The sequence below is a fragment of the Telmatherina bonti genome (genome assembly GCF_933228915.1).
Source record: "Telmatherina bonti genome assembly, chromosome: 7".
NCBI lineage: Eukaryota > Metazoa > Chordata > Actinopteri > Atheriniformes > Telmatherinidae > Telmatherina > Telmatherina bonti.
This window is the reverse complement of record NC_136625.1, coordinates 20,504,084-20,524,641: the sequence shown is the minus strand read 5'-3', so window position 1 is coordinate 20,524,641 and position 20,558 is coordinate 20,504,084. Positions and strand designations below refer to the sequence as shown.

Genomic DNA, 20,558 nt, shown 5'->3' with positions numbered 1-20,558 from the left:
TGCAACTCCATGGTAACTCACCTTGTGAACAGTGAATGCAGAAGAGAAGGAGCAGAAGGAAGCGGAACACTGGACACCTCCACAGTGCAGAGGCCATTGTGTTACTGTATGCAAGCGATCCGGGGGAATGATAATTGGTAACAGTGGCTCAACGTGTTGCAGTTGGAGGACCGAAAGCTGGAGCGATTTCAACGATCGGTAGTTCTCAGAGAGGCTTCGCCGCTCATCTTTTCATCTGAAAAAAGAAAATGGAAAAACAAAACTGCATTAAGAAGATGAAGGGCATGGATGGTTATCATTAGCATAATGCGTTTGGCCTTGCTGGTTTATTCCGTGCCGCTGTGTTCTACGTGTGCGCCAGTCGACAGTTCATGTGTGAGCTGCTTATGACATATAGTCAAACAAATGTCAGAGTAGCATGAAAACAAAACCCATTCCTGAGGTTTGATCAAACAAACAAAATCATTTTTTGAGAGCAAAAGTTTCACGGGAACATATAAACTTTTGTTCTCCCATGTTTATGAGGGCACCGACATAAAAAAACACAAAGCACACGGCATGCCTGCTGCTTGGCACTTACTTAGCACTCTGCGGCGTGTTACAACTGAATGTTTACACTGCCTCATTGTCCCACTCCTCTATGTTCCACCTTCCCCATTTACTCCTAGATCCCCGAGGGAGAAAGCTTGTCGCTCTGGCAACACGTTCACACAGAACGCCATTAGAGACATGGCTGCTTTGAGAGCTACTTTTGTCTCTGTCCTTATCAAGGGGCAGCAAAACAGTTCTTTGTCTGCAAAAAGCTGCAAAAGGTTAGAGCCTGAGACAGACTAACACACCAGACAGATAAGCTGCTTACCAAAAATCAAACACTGAGGAGAGATGTGTTGTATGTCATATGTGAAATGCCAATCGCAGACGCATACACTCGCATATGCATGCCTGCACAAACAAATATTCAAGATCATGCACGTTCCTTCTGAGGTGGACACATTTGGAAACAGCATCCATGCACCCACACAAACACACACACACACACACACACAGAGGAACAAGCTGTATTTTGTTTATTCCCTTGTGGCTTCCATCCAGCATCTCTCCGATGCATGCATTCACACACACGCACAGACACACACACACGCGCTGGATTGGTCACTTGGTTGCCGTCACTATGCAGAGGAGAGTGAATGTTTCCTGTTGCTGAATGTCTCTCCTTGTGAGCCACCCGTCAACCGCTCTGATTATTTTATAATGAAACTAAATTTAAGCAGCGAGGCAGTCAGCCCTGATCGCTCTCCGGCTTCGCTAATACACTTGGATATTTTTGGCAACATGAAAACCAACTAAACATGGGGAGCTTTTACATTAGCACACTGTGCTATTATTCATGTCGCTGTTGGATCCATTCTATACGTGACCAGTGCCTGATAGAGGTGAAATAAACGTCTGTTGGATCCTCACCCAGCCTGTTGAAGCCTGAGATTATTTATTTTCATCGGAAGTCACAGCAACGTCTGTGCCAAGGAAATACTTGTACAGCTGGCTTATAATTTCTCAGCTGAACTTGGGTGGCTTTATGAAAATTGCACTTTTATTTGTCTTGCAGTTGTTTATCTGGCAGTGGCGCCGAAGCAGATCAGATAAGAACTAAGCACTCCTGCATGGGAAGTCTTGTACCAGTCTCCACTGAGGAACCTCAGAATCCTCAGTCTACCAACAAGGCTGCCGCCAGTTCAGTATTGGAGAACGTCAAATCTCCTGAGACACGCGGGACTTCTTCCACAGTTATTTATCATTTCCCATGTGGCTATGGGGTAACCATGAGAGAGGGGCAAACCCCTGCCCTTCTGGCCTACAAGATCTGCTGAGCTACTCTTCCTTACACCAGGGGGCAAGAGGCTGCCTGGCCCTGTCTGCCCTCACCACCCTGGGGTTCTTTCTCCTTACCAGCCATTGTCCTGCTGAGTAACATGCCTTCTTTTTCCCTTAAGCCTGCGAAGGACACAGCCATGCTCATCTTCCTAAAAACACTGTTTTGTTTGGTGGGATTTCTGCACTGAATCGGTCCGGACTTGAGATAAACGGATTAGGCCGATTAACATGAAGATGCTTTACAGAAGTACTGACAGATGCATCATAATTTCACATCAGGGGACAGAGGGGAGTTGGCAGTTATTGGGGTGGGGTGGGCGGGTGGTGGTGGGGTGTTATGATGATGCTCTCAAGCTGAAAACGTTTTCAAGAGGTAAGAGAAGCATTCTTAACCCCTTAGATATTGTGTGCGGGAATGATCTACATTGAGCCCCCCCGAAGCCTGGGAATTGAGGTTATTTGTTACTGGGCCAGCGATTTCTGCATAATGATCATTACGTTAAGCTGAGGCAGATAAGTTGAAAAAAAAATTGTACAGAGTTATGACTAACTGTCACCACCTACACTATATACTACAGTCATAATGTAGTCATAGTATGTAGTGTAGGATATAGTAGATTAAATGAGTTGAAGCATGTAACGTGCACCAGAGGACAGCTGATACAAGCTATTCATTTTCATCTGCGGATCGAGCTCCTCTTCCTAAAAAAATATAAGGATATACAGTATATTCCATGTGATTTTCTCTCCAATAACAGTATATCTCTCTGGAAACAGGACAAAAGCACGATCAATGAAATGAAAAACGATTCACAAACATTCATGACATCTGTTTTTCTTTTGTCTCTCCTTCAGACACTGTAGAAACCCAAGAAGAGAGAGATCTATCATCAGTTAAGATAATGGAGAAAATGACAGTCCACAGCAAATTTTTCACATCCGCATGATAGAAATAATAAGCAAGCGTTTAAAAAAGGACAGCGGGCAATTAAAACATAATTAAAATAAATGGGGGAGAAGAGGACAGCCCACATGTCTTAACATGAAATACCAGGTTTCGTGCAACAGCCGGCTGAATGAATGTGAGGCTCCTTTGACAAAGCTTGTGTCTGCCTCACTCAAGCTGGAGAGGCGGCCAGTGAAAGAGAGAGTGAGAGAAGGGGGCGAGTTTTGGGAGTTTCTAAGCCGGGAGGGACTAAATGGATTGGGGACGGGGGGAGCAGAGAAGGAGAAGAATGGAAGGGGGAGAAAGAAAGGGGCGGTGGGGTCACCAAGGAGGATTGACAGGCTGTGAGTACGGCCTGACCTCCTGGGTTCGCCTCCAAGTTTTCTCCACAGGCTTAGAGAAGACAAAAATAAAGCCCAGGAATGTTAATTTATTTTCAATTGTCAACGCCAAGAAGAGAGCGTTAAAGAGCGCATACATACATATCAAGTAAGACTGGAAACAAAACTAATGCGCAAGTCCAAGTGTAAGCTGAAAACCTACAAGTGAAATAGAGATGTGGCCCTAGAGCTGGATCTTGCCAACACAATGATTCTTCTTCCACTCTTTGAATAACTACTAATTTGGAGAACTTTCTGCCCCACCCCCATGCCCTACATTCAGGACCAAAAAAGACACACATGTGAGAGGGGAATTTCAAACACCAGAAAATGGTTGATGGGCTAGAAGTGGGAGATGGGAACTACAGGGACTAAGAAAACACTTTTTTTTCACGTCCTTGGTGCACCATGATGTTCCCGGGGAACTCTTTTGTCATGACAAGTCCTGTCAGGGCAGCCCTTTCAAACCCTGTAGGGACATGATGTCATTTCCTTGGCTCCACCAAGTGATGAAGAGAAGCTGCAACCAGCTGCCAGAGACAGACATGCACCGACACCAAGCGCAGTCTGCCAAATGTGCTTTATCAACACTTAGCTGATAAGATACACTACTGTTAGGATTAAGCGGCTGTAAGCGGTGGTTTACAGCTGCACACGTGGAAACAATAAAACACGCTACAGACATCTTAACTGCAACTTAATTCCTTTAATCTTTTCTTTTGGTGATTTATTGATCAGTTTGTTACTAGCTCACTCTGTAAGGAAAAAAAAAATACTAAAAAAAAAAGTAATAAATAATACAAAATAATAAAACATTAACTTGAGATTGCTTTGTTTTTTAACACACACTTGCATTTAAAGGAAATTCGTCTTAGAATGGGCCATAATGTGCAACTTATTCCACTTTAATAACCATTTATTTCAGTTGCACTAAGTAATTAAAATGTCAAATCATTAAATTACAATGGTTGAAGGAAAGCAGCATCTCTTATAACATAAAAGTACGTCCCCAAAACAAGTTGCAGTCACAACTTAAAGCCAAACTGCAATTCAAGGTGCTGCAGCTTTTATGTCTTGCTGACTTTTTTTTTTTAGATAAAAGGCTCTAAATTAGAATGAGATTTACACTAAATAAAACATGCTTTTAAGGTCCTTTATTGCAGCTCAAAAAGTCCATGCAGAAGTCCCCTGAAAGGTGCAATGTTTCTTTATTTTATTGAGACTGCACAACAGTTGGTGTGTTCAGCAGCTTCTGGGCAAGTGATTGAAGCAGGAGATAAGATAGAGTGCCAGCGGGCAAATGGACATAGTGAAACAGAGAGGGTTGAGCAGAGATGCTTAGTGGAGAAATGAGAACAAAGAAGACCCGAGCTGAACAACCAGGTTAGTGTCAAGCCAAAATAAAAAGAGGACATGTTCAAAAGGAGTTGTGTGGGGGAGCAGACTGTTGGGAAATGTGTGTAAGTGTATGTTTCCACCGGTTGTTGTAATCACTTGTCAATGAAATAATGACACATTAAAAAAAAAAAAAAAATTATTGTAGACTTCTTTGGCTTTGTCTATCGAGGGAAAAATGAACAACTAACATTATTAGCATTGATTCCTCAGGCAGTAATTTGAGAAAAATGCAGCAAGTTAAATAAAATCTGGTAAGACAAACAATCCAAATATGAGAAATCCCCGTTGTTGATTTGGAGATTCTCTAACAGAGAAAGAGATGGGATTTTCTAGATGTTTTAAAATGATTTAAGAGCAGTTTACAATTTAAACAATAAGAGTACAATACACATTTTTTTGTTAGTATTTTCAGGGAATGAAAAACAGACACAGAACATTATGTTTCGCTCCAGTCTGCATGTATGCAGCACGGTTTGTTTAGGCTGCTTTGGGAATTGTGCACTCTCAGTGTGTGACATTCAGAAAAATGTAGCCTCAAAATGCTTCATAACAGACAGATTGTGCTTGTTACGCCTTCATAATTAATGCTTGCATCTGAGAATCTGTAAACAGTGCATGTTTGGCACTTTGCTTAATAACCAATTTAAATGACTACATTATCAGAATTGTTGATTATTTTTCTGGTAATTGGCCATAATACACTTCATTGTGAATTGTGGCTCTTATTATTTAAATCCCAAACCTAAATTTTTCAAAAAGCTAAATAAACACCAGATTTTTCTCCCTAAAGCAAAAAAAAAAAGTAACCAAGAAAGAAGAAAAGAAGAAAATACAGAAAAGTCAACTTCATTCAATAATATTAAACCAACTCTGAGTAGTAGTTTCTGTTTGACTCCAAAATGAAAAGACTGCCCTGAGAACAGTTGGTTAAGCAAGGTCACTACCAAGGAGCAGCTAGAAGCTTGGTGCTGACATTGAAAAGAAAGGTTTCTCCTTTTAATCAGTCTCTTCATAAATTTTCTAAAAGCCTCACTTCTCACCTCCACCATACATAATTCTCACACGCCTCTGCATTTATCCACAAACACACCCACACACGCTCTCCTCACCTCCGGCTTTCTCCGATGTTAAACTGCATTTTTACAAGCAGCCGTAACCGGCTCTGCAATGTCAGCCCCACCTGAACTCACAAAGCGCGCACACACAGCACAGGCATTCACCTACAGCATGTTTCCTGCGTGTGACATGTTAATGTTCGCACCTTCTGACGGGGGGAAAAAAAAAAAAAAAAAACACTGACGTGTTGTTAAATTTTTACACACTGTACCAAATGCAAACTGGATTAGCTGTTCAAGAAAGGCTACATAAAGCTAATAAAAAACATGTGTGATGTTAATGAACATCCAGGCAAGACGAAAACTGTCTTATCAGCCTCCAGCATTACACAACTTCACTCATGTGCTGCCATCACATCAAAAGCTCTGTCATAATAATCAAACATCGTTTCCACAACTGACGGCAACTTGTTTAAGGAACGAGAAAAGAAATGTTGCATCTGGACTGCAGTGATCTCAGTTTCAGGGTGAAAGCCAAGAAGGCCTGCAGAGCCCTTCATTCTCAGAAGGAAATGACACATTATTTGCAAAATATATCAGGCCTGTCACTTTGGAGAGGTGGGGGGTGTAACTGAGGCTTATAAGAGGTCCAACATGCAAGGTAATAACATTTAGACTGATCTAAAATTTACAAACTGGCCGACTTTGGACAACATTGCTCTATCTCTCAAATGAACATTAACTTAGTTATTTACAGACAAAGTCTAATACTTTTTTTTTTTATTCCAAGCAGGAGCTGTTTATTATTAAATATGTGTAAATGTAATCAATAATGCTTAAAGGAAGTTAGTGGGGTATGCTGGAACCAAAAACAGACTTTAACATGACTGTAAATATTTGTTATCAACGAGGAGGTGCATGCGAATTCAAAGGCGGACTTAGATAATTACATCTAAAGGTGATATGTGATGCATTACATTAAAACTAGGTTTCAAAGCAATCAAATTAATTGCAGCTCTGTTTGAAATTTGTACACCAAGTGATTGATCAACTAAGTGAACGAAACAATGTGCACATCTAACGATCACAGCAATAATAATTACTTTCAGCTGCATCTCATACTTTATTATAATGTAATTGCACCATAATTGAACGTTATCTTTCATGTCAATTTTGACAGATGAATCATTCCAGCATCTTTTTTTTTAATATATGAATTCAGAATGAAAAGAAAAATATAAATTCAAATCTGGCAGACATCAATACTTGACATAATTATTACTACTCTATCATAACTTGTAGTTTTTGGTTGTTTAACATGTCCTGCGGGTAACACATCCAACAAGAAGTAGCTTAGGAGTCTAAACTCATGGCAAATGAACATAAAACAATTTCTTATTCAGGTAATTGAATTTCGTGAGACTTAATAATTTATTAAGAGAGGAAATGCTTTATGCAAATGTTTGTTACAATACAAATGAAAAGTGGAATCATTTACGACACCTGTGATGTCTATACAAATCCTCTGCTGGTCATTTGTAAAGGTTAAAGTAAATTCTGCATTTTGACACTATGGGCTGGATCTACCAAAGGTTTGTGTGTACTAAAACATGTGCAAAGTCATTGCGCACACACACAAAAAAAGTAGATTTAATAACAGCACACACTGAGGGTTGCATCATTTAAAGGTGCAAAATAGCATATCTGCATCCAATTAGTACGTCTGATTAAATGAGTATACAATTTAGGGCGTTCACACACAATGCTGTCTGTGTTGGGAGGAGAAAATGTAAATAGAAATTTATTTAGCACTCACAGAGTAATCTACAAAATCTGAAAGCATTTGTTTTCATTCGCGCTCAAGATCTTCAATCTGTGTTTTTACTTCATCCACTGTTTTATAAATTTGCTCCCACATGACATTCTCTTTTGTAGCAGCCAAATGACTTTACTGTAGGTCATGTTGGCTTCATCAACCATCACCTCGTGCTCCTTTGGGACAAAGTACATTTTTGCACTTTCTCTCCAAACTCACCACACAACAAACCACAAACTGTGCAACACCCTCATTTAAATAAGTTTTCCCCGACATGTTTGTACTTGTCACCATTTACGCAGTCACTCTTAATAAATCACCTGCAACCAATGGTTCAGACCAAAGTGCAAAATTCTCGTGTGCACACGCAAATTACTTCTCGCAGACTTGGATCTTAGTAGAGCTAGTCCTATGTCAATCTTCTTGAGACATTCTAAGGTTACTTTACAAACCTGTAAAGTAGTTAAAAGGGGAGTTAAAACAACAGTTTTTCATCTATAAAAGAAACTTTTCTATAAAAGAAAGTTCAGTATTAATTTGAAATGTTTCTCATTATAAATGAGATCAAATCAAGTAGACTAGACAATATTTTTGTATCACTATAATTTTTTTAAAATCTGTTAGCAGGGCATTCAGCCCCTCATACATGCAGTTGTATCATTTCTCACATTTTATTTTGCATCCCAGGAACTTATATATTAATCAGATATCTGATATCATTTAGACAAACTACTCAACTTACCCTGATATCCTTGTCAACACTTTGTAACCACTGCATTTTTATCCAGAATTTAGGAACTTTTTCCAAGTTAAATTCTTCCCACCACATGGGAACAATTTCATCCAGACTGTTTCATCAAAATGACAACTTCATGTGTTGCCTCACACATACTGATACAGCCATCCTCCTGGTTTCATCATATTCCTGGAGTGGATCCACTGTGAGGTTTGTCTACACTCTAGTCTGCTTCACATTACCTCTGCATGATCAGCACGCAAGCTGCCGTCTGCGAACAGTCTGTGTGGTCTCTATTACCTTTCTAACCTCAGTGACTGACATGCATTGATCAATGTTTACTGTGGGATTTAGACCACCGTCACAAGCACACAAAGCATTAAAAGGAAAAAATATAAAATTCGGCAATCTTAGTTTGGGATGTCACAAAAGTATAAATGATTCACTGGCGCGAATCTGTGTTCATAACACAATTGAACAGCAAACACAATTGCAGGGAACTACAATGATAAGTTTTAACCGCTGTTGTAGCTCTTTAAAGACAAGAAATTACACCACGTAACAAGAAAAGTGAGAGTGACTTAACACATTATAAACAGTTGTTTATAATCGTGTAACAGCCCTTATATTAGTAATTATCGTTTTAAAAGTTCAATATTGTAAACACATTTAACTAAACTCTTCATATACACCACAAACCTGGTTGCATAAAAATAAATGTAGCGTAATGATATCCTAATATATCGTGATAATAAAAATAAAAAGTCTGAAACGAATCTCTAACAGCTCGCTTAATGCAAATGAACCACCACATGAAACTGAATGAATACAGACATCTACTTATTCCACTAGAATAAAAATACTATTAATCTAGTGAGAGGAAGATTAAACTGCAGTACTTAAGTGTCTGAAGTAGGTGGAAACTTGCTCTCTAGGTTTTTCCATAATGTTAGAGGAAATTTAGATCCGGTGACGGTGGGAAACCAGACTGGGAATTTGATTTAATCCATAAAACCGCTGCAACACAGGGGTGCAGCTACATCGGTCCTGTAAAACGGCCTCACACACCCCAGCTATTACAGCACCGTGTGGAGTAATCGCCAGTGCTAATGAGTCCCATGAGAGAGCTGCCAATACTATTACAGACCCACCACCATGCTTAACAGTCGATTGCAGATATCCACCGGTTTGCTCTGCAGGTAAACCCATCATGATGTGAGGAGAACGTTAAACACTGTGTTACTTTTTTAACGTCTATATGTGAAGGGTAGCATACTGCCGTTTTATGGTTTGGCCCAAGATAAAAGAGTTTTCTGAAGGGCATACTGTTAATACCTGCAACGATAAACAGCTGAGTATGTTTACAGATGTGTTAGTTTATATATAATCTTTCATCTTTTCCCAAATTTCTCGCGTGTGTAGCTCTCGGTGAATCTGTGTTGCAGAGCTTAAATTTACATTCATTATTTGTCTGCATGAAAACTGATTTCAGCTGGCGGTGACTGAATAAGCCTGAGTCATTTTAATAGGGGTGCAAGATATTGAATTTTTGGCAATATTCAAAATCAATTTCAGATTTTCTTCCCCGCTAAATAGAAAAGAATATGCCATGTCTTATGCAGTGAAAATAACATATTATTATTCCTCACTCTCATCGTGATGGCCTGCTAGGAGATGCACATGTGAAGTATTCACTTGGTAAATTAGCAACTGTTTTCTGAAAGTCGGCACAAAAATAAAATAAAAAAAATCTTGGTCAGATTAGATATAATCTGTTCAGTTTGAGAATCAAGGCCAGCAACATAAACTGTAAACACAACAATATAATATTATTACCAAGTGTTTTTGACGCAAGTGTCTTCGCAAAACAACTGCATAATGACACACACACCACTTCCAAACCTAAATCATCATTCATTTGGGGAAGCATTTCTGGCCAATATACACTCAATTTTAGCTCTGCTGCAAGCTCCAAACATCCCAAGGGAAATATCTGGCTTTTAATCTGCTAAGTGCTGCATTATTAGCTAGTCGCTAAATTTGTCTGTCTGTGATTTGATGGCAGCCAGGTGGTGTATTCCTTTTCCCTTTTTCTTGTGGATTTATAAGTGCACTCTTTCACATCACATGTCCATTTGATCTGCTGAGATTTTTTTTTTACATCACTTATAGAAATTGAGACTAAAGTCCATGCATATCCCATTGTATCTGTACATACAGGGCGTATCATCTGTTAATAAGATAAATTGTATGTAAAAATTTGTTTATTGCTGTTGTCTTATTGATTCTGGTTTTAGCACTGAATTTTTTTCTCTTTTTGGAACGACTGAATAACAGGTCCTGACAATCATTAACCATACTTCTAGATGATTTAAAGTTATGAGTGTTACTTGCACAATGTCGGGATAAAATTTTTATGTTAGGCTTCTTTCGAGAGTTGAATCAGAACTGTTCGCTCAAGAAGATGCAGTTGGCAAGTGCAGTGACAGAAATTTACAGTCATATTTCACTTTAAGTAGAAGCAGGAGAGAAAAGTGGGTATGACTGATGATATCTGAGATGTAGTGTGCGTGTGCTCGGAAGAAAACAAGAAAAGCATGTCTCTGCTGCATGTAGCTTTAGACCTGCCAATCTGGAAATTATTTGTATTAAGCCAATTAGTCTAAAACATTATTTATATTGTTTTTGAGTTTGTATGTTTTTGTAGTAAGTTCAGATCTCACAGAATTATTCAGAAGTCAATTATTCTAAATCATGGTCCTGACTATATAAAATCCTAACACGGATTTTACAGCAAAGTTTTATTATATCAAGGTAATATATTTAAACCGAGCTGTTCTATTTGGCAATATATAGTTGGAAATGAGCCACTCACTTAATATGCACATACTGTGAGTTTGAATTCAAAGTATTTTCCTCAGTATTGGTTTTTATTCATTTGTCCACCCACTCTGTTGGTTCCTTTAGAAACTAAGAAACAGGCATCAAACTGCAGGGCTTCCAGTGGGAAATGGAGACGAGTTGGACTTGATTTTCTTGTTTTGTTGTACATAATTGGTTTCTCTTGTGGTTCCTGACTTGCACAGACGGTCTCAGTGTTATTATTTAAGAGTATCTATCTCTGGCAGATTACTAACCCTATCCATTCTCAGCTTTTATCAAACAAATATGCGGCCGTGAGTGCATTACAAGGTTTCAGAGAAGAAACAATAAACATAACACAACCTTTGGAAAGGTGGACAAGCTTCCAAAATCTTTGGGTCACCATGTTTTATCCAATTCCTTGAATGTATCGTATCTGTGACATTTGGATCAAAACAAAGATCTTTACGAGTCAAAATGAAGCACTTTTGGCCCAAACCATTTCTGAAAGTATGTTTAAACTCAAAGACCACACAGTTGAATTTCTGCAGGCCAAATTATATGCTTTTCCAGTACTTCCAAGAGTTTGCTCTGCTCATTCCATTGTAATGCAAACAGCAGGGCCCTACGAATGCAGAGAGAGTGAATTGGAACAATGATGAGAGGGTACGCAATAAGATTCAGGACAGCTGTCAGAGTGTGTGGGTGCACATTAGCGGCTATGGTGAGTTTTTGCTAAAACCGAGCCACGTTTGCAACAAACAGAGACAAAAAAAAAACCAACAGTTATGTGTCTGCACTGTGATAGATAGTTTATCAATAGGGGTTAATGTAGAAACACCATAAAGCATAAGACTTAAGGCTATATGGGATTTTTTTTGTCCTCCTAGAAATTTTATACTGCTATGGACTGAGTACATACCTAAATAAAGGTTTTATAAAACCACAGCAATCCACTAAAACGACAGATGTGATTTTTATTTAAAAAGCAGGGGGATAAAAACATGAACTGAGAGTTCTGCATCATCTGGTCAGTTCATTGATGCTTGGAGGACTGATGACTAATGTCATTGCTAATTTATCTGTAGGTCACCTACATGATTCAGTTATTAAAAATCTATTTAAAACGAAAAAAAATGTCAGAAAAATAGTGAAAATGTTTGTCCCTGAATCCCACAGCCCAAAGTGGCATCCTCTCATTATTCAGCTTGCACACCAACAGTTTAAAGCCCTTGTGAACACAATAATCAATAAGTGAGAAAACCAGCCAGAGGAGAGGCCAAAGACTGATGTTTTTTTTTAATTGGAATAATTATTCTGTTGGCAAAACAGTTACAAATTAATTTCCAATCAATCAGCTAATCGATTAATCAACCTCTTGTTTGAGCTCTAATGAACACAAAGTGACCATGAAGTTTATTTGTCCCCTCCAACTCCAGAATCCCATGTTAATAATTGTAGCAAACTTAAACACGTGTTTCCACACAATGAGAGAGCGCAGAGCCAGACTGCTGCGTGTTCAAGCCAACAAATATAAGCAACGCATACACAACCGCCATACCACTTCTCACTGCTTCAAATAACAAGGAAAAAGGCTTCTGTAGATGCAAAGCTTTTTCTCTGCTGCCAAGTTTTCCTTGTGCTGTGGCTTAGCCTAACAGCAGTGTAAAGGATGCATGCTTCTTTTATTTTATTTTCAGCCCCCTGCCTCCGTTTGTTTCCTCCTCCAGTACATCATTCCTTTGGGTGTTTGTGCGGTGTCCCTTAGTTACCGGATAAGAGACCGTGCAGCTTAGAGAGTTAAAAGCCTGCCCTGTCCCACTCATACGAACAAGACCATCAATAATTCACCTTCATCGAGAAGCATTATCTAACAGCCTGATAAAAATTTAAAGATGGTGGGTGACAACATGGAACCATGAAGAAAGTGCTTCGTAAGAGGACACTTCAGGTAGTAACAATGTTCGCAACAGATATGTTAAAGTTGAGGCAGAGGGGGGGGGGGGGGGGGGGGGGGGGGGGGGGCGTCTGCACCCACCCGTTACACAGAAAATGACAGGCACCTGAATTAAAGGACAGCCAACCCAGAAGACGCTCCGCCTCTCATTTCCATCAACACAACTGTGTGCGCGCTAATGCGGCACAAAGGTGGAAGCGTTTGCTCGGCTGTATTAACGCCCAGGCTCATTCTCATTGACAGTGAAATCCCTTTAAGCCTAGATCAATTACACCCAGCTCCACTGTAATTAAAATGTCCTAACAAAGGTCTTAGGAGCACAGGACAGAAACCTAGCCATTCAAAATAAGCTCAGTCCAATCTATGGCAATATCCCCCCCCCCAAAAACAGCTCAAGATTAGATTAAGGCTTCCTTTGGTGATAAGACAAGAATAAAAGTGTCTATGCATGGCTGCATTGCTGAAAGCAAGTCTAATTCATCTCATAATAAGGTCAAGAAATGTTTCGGGATGTGTAAAGCACAAGGGGTCACATGAAACACAGTTATGCTATCATTTTTAATCAGTGGATGACAAAACAACATCCATCCATCCAAAAGCTGAGCTTGTTTTTGTTGTCTCGACTACTAAAGTATCTAATTATTTGGTTTTTTTTTAAGTAGATCTTGACTATGCTCTGCCGAAAAAAATGACTGAATGCTTATGAGTCTCCTAATTAAAACTCAGCAGTGGAGTGATTAGCAATCACAACTCCACTCTTCAAATATCAAGATCTGATTTGCTTGGCTGATCAACAACAAACTTCCTTCTCTCGCTGCAACTCGGAGCCCGCGCTCGCTTTCTCTCTACACTAAAGAGGCTTTTGAAATGGCGGAAATCACCACAACTCTACAAGAAAGGGCTCAGCTGAGTTTCAAGCTTAATATTGCTCTTTTTTTCCTCTTGCCAGAATGCCACTTACGTTGCGACATTTTTCTGTTGTTTTAATGTTGCTAGTGATCACAAAACAGATTACACTGACACTGATGAACGCTTCAAAGTTTTTGCCTTTACAGGATGATTCATCATAGTATTAAGCTCAAAGTATAAAACATCAATAATGTTCTTTATGGCAAATACCAAAATTAAACTTGAAAGCTGCTCCCTCGTTGCACCGACTAGAGACTATACCAGACAAGATGGCTGACTTCCCTGACACATTGTGAAAGCACGCCTATGCCATCTTGGTAATAGATTCTCTTTGCAGTATGACTCCCGCCACTGCTTATCCTCTGTGACAACACCTGCCAATCAAAGCCCAGGGTACATTCAAGGGCTTTGACAATATCTCCTCACCTTGAAAATAGATTGGCTTCATCGCAAGACACTGAGCGACACCAAGAAGGCGTCAAAAAGCCCTTAGACATGGCAGACAGAAACCCCAAAGATTACAGGTGATCCCACGCCTATTTTCCCCCCAATGCAGAAAACAGCATCGCTGAAAACTGGCATTTAAAGAAATTTTTCTACTCTTAAAGACACAACAAGGGGGGAAAAAAAACCCCAGCAGTAATACCGTAGGCGGTGACATTTAAGTGGCGCATGAGAGCAATAAATGCAAAAGGATTTCATGATCATTTGAAAGAATCTTCAGAAAGACTGAGGTGAGTGAAAGGGCCTCAGTGTAGTATTTAATTTAGCCTTTTAATGCTTCAAATAACTAGTTTCTCAATGAGCAGATGTGCCTGTGCTGTTTATGCAAAAGCACTTAATAGAAGAATTCAAGCTGTCCATCACACGTGGAGACTCTGCAGATTACGCTTCGGAAAATAAAACATGGGTGTAGACCTGTTCCAATTTCTTCCTTTCAATGCAATGAGAAATAAGAGTGTTACAACACATCGGCTGACTGATTTACATATTTATATGATTCATGAATGCCATGAAGGAGGAACTGCAGTGAAGCATGGCCTGAACTTCAATTTCTAGGATAATTATATGGTGCTATTTAGGAATTTGTGGAAGAGAAGTGCTGAAGACAGATGACCTGTCAGATACACCTAATACCAACACAAAGACTTCAGCCTTTAATCTACACACTTCCTGTGACCTATACTATGACAGAACCGAATGAAGAACACTATCTTTGTTTCCCCCTGAGACAGAGCAGTGTCCTCATATGCTAATATCTGCCAGTGCTGGACAAGAAGCTCTGAGGGCGGCCCAGACATCTCACAGGTCACTGCTAATCTTCTGATATATGAAGCCCAACAACCCGGGACACATTCATCACACGCCGCCGACGGCTTCCTGACTGGGTGAGATCTGCACACTCCAAAGGGTTAACACACACCCCCAAAGAGACCTATGATGATCCATCACTCAAGAACTAGCCTTTTTATTTCTTTTTTTTTTTTTTTTTTTTTTTTTCAGCTAAGCATCCCACAACAACACTGAGGGGGTAGCTTTCTTAGCCGAGTGCACACTTAGAGCCACTGTGACTGCTAAACCCTGGACCCAGAGCCGCTGTTGATCATTAAACATCCATTTCAAACCAGTAGGGGAAAGTTAACTGTCATTTAAAACGCAGGAGGTGGTGCTATGACAGATTTCTTTCCTCCCTCAGAGGGATTTTCTTGGCAAAAAAAAGGGACATATATGCATCCATCGGTTTAATTAACCCAACAAGCAATCATTCATTTCCCTCATCTGTCTCTTTGTAAAGGCAAGACACAAAATGGTTGTGATGTGCTTTTGCAGTGAATGAAAAACAAATCCTAGAGCACTTAAATACTAAAAGTGACCTTTGCTTTTTTCTTTTGCTTTTCTGTTTTGTTTTTTTTTCCAAACCTTTTCCTTTGGTGAATTTTTCTTTTTTTTTTTTTTTTTTTCTTGCAAAATGTGGACAAGAAGAGTGTAGCTTTGACATTGCTTCAAGAAATAAAAAAAAAAATTTAAAGAAACTAGCAGGCCTCTTCAGAGCATCACCAGCAAATGTCAGGTTTTGTGTCATCCCCTCAGATGCAGCCGCTACTTTCTACACTCTAGACCATTTTGCAGCGAGCAGGAGGAAATCTATCTTAGAAGGAGCACTGATGCCAATTTCTTCACTGACAGCAGCCTCCACAGAGCAGAATGCATGTACCTCTCCTCCTCAGCAGCTTTTTAATAATTTGAACGACTGGGCTCAGCTCAGCGCCGCAGCGTGGTTCCCACTTCACCTTCCCTTTTTTCTTGACTCAACAAACTTACCAGAGTTTCTCCTGCCTTATCCTCCTACATGTTTTACACAATGCAGGCAGTCTGTTCTCGGAGCTTTGTTACAAGTGAGAAGCAGATAAAACCTCTCGAACGGGAGGCGAGAAATACAACGTTTGAAGGGAAAAGCAATGTGCATTGTATCCGAGAAAAATTTTCCTCTCTGAGATCAGTCTAATCTTAACCCATCTTTCCCTGTCTCCCCCTCTTCCTGTCCATTTGTTTGTCCAACTTTTCCAAATGCTGTGAGCAAGCGAGGGGAATTGGACGAGACAGCTGTCAAACCCGCCTGCCGTGAGTGAAGATGGCAGGTGAAGTCTTGCTTTCTTTCTCTTTTATCCTGTTCTTTTGGCTTTAAACTGGAAAATGCCCTCCCACTCTTACACCGTCTCCGAGGTTTTGTGATGTTATTTTGTCCAAACAAAGGAAAGAGAGGAAGGAGAGGAAGGAGCCAGCTCTCTTCTCCGGCCGGTTGGGGAGCAGTTGGCTCATGTTATTACCCAGGAGCAGGGCGACCATGAAGGGGCCACTGACCCCTACTGCGCTTCCAATGGCATTTACATTCCCTGTCTCTGTGTAATAACATTTCACACGCTGCACCTTCTTTCACTATTAACCTACACTGATCCTGTTTTCAAAGGAAGGCCATGCACAAAGGCGGGAAAAAAAGAGGAAAGAAAAAAAAAATCGCTTTTTTGTTTCTCTTTGTGCATACTTCAAATGTGTTGGAGTGTTTATTTTCATCTACTTAACCTGCCGAAAATCGAAGTGAGCATTAGGCCGTGTATCACAAGACAAAGAGGCAGAGGAAAAAAGAATCCATCAAAATAAGCAGTGTTTTGCTGCATTCTTTCTCTGACAAACAACAGCTGCACACAATACGAAATAAATATTATCTCTGCCACAGAAAAACAATCAGACACCACAAGGCAGTCAGCGTCTCGCACGAGGCATGAATGCTTCGTGTCTCTGCATCTTCACTCAATCAATGTCAAATTAAACCATCTGCTTTGTAAGAAGGTATTCGAAAAGAAATTCATTCGATAACATTTTAGTACAAATTGCCACAGCCGATAGAGTTCAAATGCTTAAAACTGATTTTCTGCAACTTATTCATACATTTTCTCTTCTCTCCATGAGCGCAGTGGGTTGCCTTTTCTTCAAGAACATAAAACCCCTCTCGACGTTTTCGGCTCACACTGAGGAATTCTGGGAGAAAATGTTTTAACAGAGGAAGTCTTTTTAACACAACCACGTCTTTGAGCGGCATCCAGAATTTCCACTAAATACACGGCCTTTTGGTGTTAAGATTATGGCCGACAAATTCTCCCAATCCACACTAAATCTGCTTCCAACACAAACACTTTGCTCCTCACACACACATATACACACAAAACCAAATGCCGTGTCCAGAAATCCTGTCAGTAGCCTCCTCCACCACCGTCGACACCACCACCACCGGGCAGCAGCAGAAGCAATGATTTATCAGAACAAAACTGCTTGGAGGAAGGGGGCTGGTAGCTCAAGTTCTCCCCATTGAAATGCAGACACTTTGATATGGAAATTGGCAGTTACAAAAACCTGCAAGAATTCACACTATAGCATGCTCTGAAACCATTTGCGCAATGTGAGATGAGATAGCACTTCCTCCCAAAGAAGACACAGACAAATGGACCAAACCAGCATGGCTAGGGTGGGTGAGAGGTAGAGAGAGAGGGTGAATGGGGGAGGTGGGTTGGAGGAAGAGGCAACACACCATTTGTCCCCACCACCACTACCACCACCACCACTCCCACCCCAATTTGAATTCCAACCATTCACCGTGTAAGCACTTGTCTCGAGAAACAGCCTCAGACTTTTCCAAAGTGCAACATCTATATTCAACAATAATGCCTCCTATTACCGGGAGGGGAGGTGGTGACCTTTTCATCACTGGGAATCACTGATGGGAATATCAGCATTAAGCCGACACCGAACGTCATCCCAGCCTAGGAGACTTTTTGTCTAGTCTTCCAAAATGGCTGGCATGACACGAAAACTTCTCCACCACGGCTAGAATTTTCCTGGTGGCGAAACAGATCCTCACACTGGGCTTGGTGCTATAAAATTCTGCTTCTTTTTTTTTTTTTAAAACAGAAAACCGAACAGAAAAAAATGGTTAATTTATGACCAAAACACAGTTGGAACTGTAAAGTCATCCATAATTTTCAGCATGAAGCGGTTATATAAGAATATGCCAAGGGAAGCTCTCAGTTTCTCCAACTTGTCAGTGTGGCTTATATAATGTTGCTCCACAATCCTGATTTGGTATAGACTGTATGGATTTGACGTACATGTTATTTAACCTTGACATTTCAGCCCAGCACAGCCATGCTCTTCTGTGGTTTCTTGCTAAGATCTACTTGGCCCTATCTCTAAAAGCCTCACGTGAGAGTGAAATACGGTTCCTTCAGCCTGTAAAAACTCTATATTTGTGTGTGTATGTGGAAGGGGGGTGTGTGTGTGTGTGTCCCATCATCACACATGGCTGCCTCAGGTCTGTGAATTATACATGTCCTGTGAAATGATCTTATTTTACAGCCGCAAAATGGAGAAGTAAATGGAGACAGTAGCTGACATCCAACTATTTAGCTCAGTGGTGTCCTGCTTGGGTGGAGATATGTGCTCTATTTTCTCATCAACATTTCATTTATTTATTTATTTTATTTCATTTCAATAAGTTGGTTTTAACTCAACTGCACTTTGTTTTCTGAATACTTTCTGGTCACATCAAAGGATATATATATATATATATATATATATATATATATATATATATATATATATATATATATATATATATATATATATATATATATCTTTTTGCTAGCTTGTGCAACCTATAAACATAATCCCATCTGCATAATGTGTAATTACAGGAGCAGTTTCAGTAAATCTGTCTTGGACTAAAAAAATATACATCCCTCACTGGGCTTTATATTTTGCATTCAATTAAAAAAATATATATGCATTCATAAATAGGCCTTAACTTGTGATCATTGAATCCATATTAACTTGAAGCGATGTTAACTTCAGGTCTAGTTAGTACAGCCGCCACAGAATAACATCCTCCACCATGGGCTATGTATTGATCTCACCACAGCAGTTTCAAACTCCTCGAGGATCCCGTGGGCCCGTTTTCTGACATTTGCCTTCTCCTATCTTGGGAGTGTAAATAAATGGTATTGATTCAGACAGCCATAACCCAGCATCTCCCCTGAAAGACTGAAATGTGCGCTTTTTAAAGGCTACTTACAGTTGCCGTGCCAAAATATCCCGGCGCGGAGTGTGATCCGATTCAGTTCAACACCAGGAGTCCCCCACCCCACGTCTTCTCTGACCTTTTTTTTTTTTTTTTTTTTTTTTTTTTTTTGTAAAATTATTATTATCAATTTATAAGAAGCCCACTGAAACTACAGAAAACGGCTGGGGTTGTGCTGCGTCTTCACAGTGGACAGATGATGTGGTTTCCCGACGCAGGTATCTGTTCTTCCTCGAGCCAATGCGTCCAAGACCGGACGAATAGCTCCATGGCGAAGGATTGTTCAAAAGTAATGATCGTCGCTCACCCCTTCCTCCTCCTCCTCCACCTCCTCCTTCTCCTCCTCTTGTGCGTGCACCCCGACTCCTTCCAACCAGAGCTTTACGGGCAGACTGCATAAAAAACGATCACTTCAAGGAGACTAGATGCGCCCCAGTCTGGCTACAAAATGAAACTCCGAGCCCATCAAGTCAGACTGAAAGTCCCCCAGCGGTCTCATTCACAGGCCGAGCCTAATGTAAGCGGGATAATGTGGCCGGTTTAGCCTGTCTTGGGTGCGCTCCCGGATGTTCCCTCTGCGCCTCATTCACACGCTGCGCAGACAGTCGGAGCTGAAGCCGGACTGGAAGCAAACAAGACGAGGAGAAACGGCGCACCGGTTCCCTGCTCTGCAGCAGCTGGCTGTGCAGGGCACAGCGCAAAAGCTGGTGCGGACTCCTGGCGCGGCACGGAATGGATCTCACTGCTAATTAAGAGTAATATCACTCCTTCATCAAGTGTATGTGTATGTATGTGTGTGTGTGTGTGTGTGTGTGTGTGTGTTCATATTTCACGCATGTGTTCAAGCACAAACAGGTTGTCCTCTGTTCTCTCCAGGTGATGTTAACAATCCACGAAGCACAATGTTTTAATCAGCATTACCTGGTTTAATCAGGAGAGGCAACAAAAGGTGCGAGGGCATTAATTACATAAATCCATGTTACAGTCCATGTAAATAA

The 20,558-nt window shown here is 40.4% G+C and overlaps 1 protein-coding gene across 4 annotated transcripts in view; it reads right to left on the bottom strand.

Annotated features, from left to right (window-relative positions):
• adgrl2b.1 (adhesion G protein-coupled receptor L2b, tandem duplicate 1) overlaps nt 1–19,937 on the bottom strand; it is a 99,064-nt gene extending 79,127 nt beyond the window's left edge. For 3 of the 4 annotated variants that reach the window (XM_079244040.1, XM_079244041.1, XM_079244038.1), the window contains exons 1-2: nt 19,555–19,789; nt 22–235 (exon numbers count right to left, since the gene is read on the bottom strand). In XM_079244040.1, coding sequence (XP_079100166.1) covers nt 22–97 — 76 coding nt within the window. In that variant the 5' untranslated portion in view covers nt 98–235; nt 19,555–19,789. Of the gene's footprint in view, nt 1–21; nt 236–19,554; nt 19,790–19,867 lie in introns of those variants that run through there. The other variant, XM_079244039.1, reaches the window with a different exon arrangement.
• Nucleotides 19,938–20,558: the final 621 nt, after the last annotated feature.